Source organism: Chamaea fasciata, unplaced genomic scaffold (assembly GCF_029207755.1).
Source record: "Chamaea fasciata isolate MVZ Bird 193981 ecotype frontalis unplaced genomic scaffold, bChaFas1.0.hap1 SCAF_9, whole genome shotgun sequence".
Classification (NCBI taxonomy): domain Eukaryota; kingdom Metazoa; phylum Chordata; class Aves; order Passeriformes; family Sylviidae; genus Chamaea; species Chamaea fasciata.
Window position 1 is genome coordinate 12,314,141 of NW_027094094.1, and position 4,189 is coordinate 12,318,329.

Below are 4,189 nucleotides of genomic sequence, written 5' to 3' on the forward strand. Positions count from 1 at the left end.
TGAAAATGAAAAACAAGGTGGAAAAAAAGGCTACTGGAGTCTGTATCCATCAACTCACCTAGAAAAGCTACCAACTGCCCTGGAAGACAAGCACTGGGCAAGAGACAGACTGTGAGAGTGGTGCGCAAGCACAGGGTGTTCCCCTATCACTGCAGCTCTCTTCCATCCTCATCCTCCTGCTGACTGGGGAGTGAGCTGCATCCCCTGCCCTGTGGCAGCAGAAGGAGGGACAAAGGGAGAAAGTCATTCCGGGCGGCTCAGGGATTTCCCAGGTGGAGCACCCCCGGGCCAAAAGAACACGATGGACCGTTTCCGGATGATCTTCCAGTACTTCCAATCCAACTCAGAGTCTGTAATGAACGGGATCTGTGGGCTGTTGGCCCTGGCAAGTGTAAAGATGTACACCAGCTTTGAATTCAGCTGCCCCTGTCTGCCTCAGTACAATGTGGTATATGGCTTGGGGATCATGTTCATACCCCCCGTCATCCTCTTCCTGTGTGGCCTCATCCTCAACAGACAGTCCCTGGTGATGCTGGAGGAGTGGAGGCGACCAGCGGGGCACAGGAAGAAGGACCTGGCTGTCATCAGGTGGGGTTTGCAGCAGTAATGGCATCCCTCTTCTCACCTCCTGCTTAGCTGTCTTTCTCCATAGCTTTGATCCTCCTGGTAGATTAATTTTCTTGTAAGCTCATCTCCTGAGAAGTTTCCCCATGACTCTGGAGGGGCAGGGGTATGGGAAATGCATTTTTATCCAGCAGAAATTAAGGCAGTCTCGTTCCATCCCAGCTAAGGAGAGCAGGAGTGCCTCAACACCTGGGCTTATGCTGCCACCCTGGGAAACTGCATTGCTGCCCTTTCATGCATTCACAGGGTGTCTCCTGGGGCTTCCATGTGCAAAAATATGAGGTATTTCCTTTTAAATATGCAGGTGTGGCATTTTCATCACGGTCATTCTTTATCAAAAGCCTCATGGTCTCCCTCCCTTCACATGAGTTTTTACTAATTTGTACTGGTGGAAGGGTGAGGAGAATCATGTTCCCTCTGTTATATGCAAAGTTTTATGCAGTACACAGGTTGGCTCAGAGAAGGGCAAGAAAAGCTGCAGAAAAAAGTGGATTTTCCAGATTGAAGCTGATGAGCAAATGAAGTGTGAATGTGGAATACATGGGAGAGCTGACAAAGATCTGTGCATGCCAGACATAAGGGTACAGTCAAGGCAAGCACTGTGCACCAAGTGCAGACAGCACACAGAGCACTCTAGTGCTAGTGCAGGTTTCACTGAGAGGCAGAACCAACAAAGGCATCCCAGAGCAGAAGCATCATCAGCTGGAGCAATGCTGAGGGCAGCCCTGGGAGTCAGTTCTGTGGGTCTGGAAAGACAGCTTGGCACAGGAAAGCCTGCATCCCTCAGGGCTCTGGATGAGGAGAAAGCTCCCAGCACTAACCCACTCACCTCTCTCCCTGTTGCTCCAGGTACATGTGTTCCTCCATCATGCAGCGAGCCATGGTTGCCCCTATAGTCTGGATCGTAGTCACCCTCCTGGATGGCAAATGCCTGATCTGTGCTTTCAGTGGCTCCGTGGATCCTGAGAAGTTTGTGGGCTTTGCCAATGTGAGCACAGTGCAGGTGCAGCAGCTGCTGGCCAAGGTGCCCTGCAGGGATGACGAGCTCATGAGGAACAACACGTCCCGCAAGGCAGTGTCCAGGTACCTGCGCTGCTGGTCCCAGGTGGGTCACTGCTGGCAGAGCCTCTCATGTCGGTGAGGTGACCAAGCATGTGGCATCTGCTCCTGCTCCTCCTTGATCTGACATCATTTCATTGTGGTCAGGCTTGGAACAAGGCTGCTCTGTGCTTCTTTTTGCCTCCAAATGTTGCTATGCTATCCATAATCATATGCTAAGCAATAATCTCGAGTCAGGTAGGGAGAAGGAAAGAAATAATGAATGGTTTAATAAAAGAGCCAGCAGCTTCTAAACCCAGATAATAAAAGATGTTGTGTCTCCTAAAGCCCTGTTCAGTGTTAAAAGATCTTTCTAACTGCTAAGCCTGCAGACAGGACCCACTGTTTTAAGGACAGTGCAAGCTTAGACAGATGAAAACACCTTGCTCAGGAGCAATAGAACAGGGCACAATGGGGAGTGGAGCCCCGACTGGCCTCAGCTCTTGGTATAGAAGTGCCAGGTCAGGCATCAGGACAGCTGGAAGGTCATTGAAAACAAGCCCTTCCTTCTTATCAAAGGGAGTTGCCCATAGTCTGAGCTGTCTTCATGCTCCTGTGGGGTCTCCTGGGCCCTGGAGTTAGTGTAGGTGGCAGATGAAGATCACTGGAGATAAGGAAATGCCAAAGGAAAGCACTAAGTCCTCTTTCCCTGGGGCACTCCTATGCTCATAGCAAATGCCTGCCCGCTCCAGGCAATTTTGCAATCAGTTATCCTTACTGAATCATTCATGCACAGATAAATATCCTATATTCTCTGGGAGGAAATTACGCCAACCCTCTGGGTGCAGTGTGGGGTGCTGGACTACAGGGACAGATCAAAGTCAGGAGTCCAGATTCATCACGTTTCCCCTCCAGCCACTCAAACTCCCTGTCTCACTGATACAGGCAAAGAGCTTGTGCCTGTCCTTGTGTCTGTCTTGTTCCTGTTTCACTGCTTCTTTCTGATCACACAGGCACTTGGCTGGAGCATTTTGTTGATCCTTATCATAGCAGCTTTCCTTGCCCGCTGGCTCAGACCTTGCTTCAACCAGGCCACCCTCCTGCAGGCACGCCACTGGAGCAACTACATTGACATAGAGAAAAAGATTTTTGAGGAAACCTGCTGTGAGCACAGCCGGCTCTTTGCTCACAAATGCATCCTCCACTTCTTCGAAAGCATGCGGCAAGAGATCAAACTGCACAGCTTCAGCTTGCCTAGGGAGGGAGAGGAGGCTGAAGGAGAGGAAGATCTTCTCCGGGGCATCACAGATCAGGACCAGGTGAACAAACTTCTGAAAATGTGGTACTGTGAGAAACCTCCCCTGGATGTCAGCCAGGCACACCAGAGGCATCCCCTGGTGCAAGAGAGATCCCCTCTGCCCTGCGCAGACAATGCCAGCACCCACTCCAGATTCCCCCAGCACACCAATGTGTAAAGGGGGCTTTGTCCTGCAGACACAAAAGGTGCATTGCCAAACCTCTGCACAAAGTGAGGACCAGCAGGCAGACGACAGTCGTGCTTTTATCTTCCTCCAAAACTCCTACCCCAAAGGCTCCACTCCAGGGCATGGCTAGCAAAACCTCCAAAGTCAGCTAGTATTGAGGGTGCAAGGGTCTCAGATGCAGTCACTGTTAATGACATTTCTCAGCCAAGGGCTCTGTGAGGCACTTTTGTAATATCAAAGAGTTTGCAGCTTCTTACAGCAGTGATAAAATTGTTCTGGATTCAGGAAGGATTTAACCACAGCAGCGACATCTGCCTACATATACAAACCATACACAGAGGTGTGAGAAGCTCCTGCCCGTTCCAATGAAACCTGGTTCAAAAGGTTATCAGAGCTGACACAGAAATTATGTAGTTGGCAACTCTCTTAGTACCACACCAACATATTTACTCAAAAAGGCAAAACCACCTCCTACATCTTCCCATCTGCTGAGAGCTCTGGCTACCACCAGCCCAGCTGCCAAACTGTTCTAACAACCCATCAATACTTCCATGCATTTGAAAAAATGAAATATGGCAGCATACTGAAATTCATGGAGCAGCATAATTTTAGTTGAAGACACCTCTGAAAAGGGATTGGATTGGGTTGGATTTGCAGAAGGAACAGGAAATTGAGGTTTTGCATAACACAGCCACAGGGCTATACTGGGGTTTCAGGTAGCTGCTGTTAGCGCTGGTGCTAAGCCATGGAAAGGACCCAGTGACCCTGCCTGAGAAGTCTGAACACAGATTTTAAACACTCCCCTGCTAGATTTGAGTACAAACTGACCTATCCAGAGGATCATTCTTGCAACACCTATTTGGGCATTTCCATCCACAGTTTCCAAACTGTTTGAATGTAACCTTATCTCTGAGCCTTTAATGATAATTGCTTTCTCACCTGCCTTTTCCAGCCCGCATTTTACGTGGTGCTAGTTTGACTGGTACTTCTGTCCAGCATTGTTGCTTGGATGCATTAAAATCTTTACTGCAAACGAACCCAGA

At 49.4% G+C, this 4,189-nt stretch overlaps 1 protein-coding gene across 1 annotated transcript; it reads left to right on the forward strand.

Moving 5' to 3' along the window:
- The first annotated feature begins 301 nt into the window (after positions 1-301).
- On the forward strand, positions 302-3,137 carry CALHM3 (calcium homeostasis modulator 3). Its single transcript, XM_066191703.1, has 3 exons — positions 302-588; positions 1,474-1,729; positions 2,676-3,137. Exons 1-3 carry the CDS (start codon positions 302-304, stop codon positions 3,135-3,137), a joined length of 1,005 nt encoding a protein of 334 aa, XP_066047800.1.
- The last annotated feature ends 1,052 nt before the right edge of the window (positions 3,138-4,189 follow it).

What these genes read in the sequence shown, in the direction of transcription:
- CALHM3 (XM_066191703.1), top strand. Translation starts at nt 302, where the DNA reads ATGGACCGTTTCCGGATGATCTTCCAGTACTTCCAATCCAACTCAGAG. An exon ending in AAGGACCTGGCTGTCATCAG is followed by an intron (nt 589 to 1,473) that starts GTGGGGTTTGCA and finishes CTGTTGCTCCAG; the next exon opens with GTACATGTGTTCCTCCATCA. An exon ending in ACCTGCGCTGCTGGTCCCAG is followed by an intron (nt 1,730 to 2,675) that starts GTGGGTCACTGC and finishes CTGATCACACAG; the next exon opens with GCACTTGGCTGGAGCATTTT.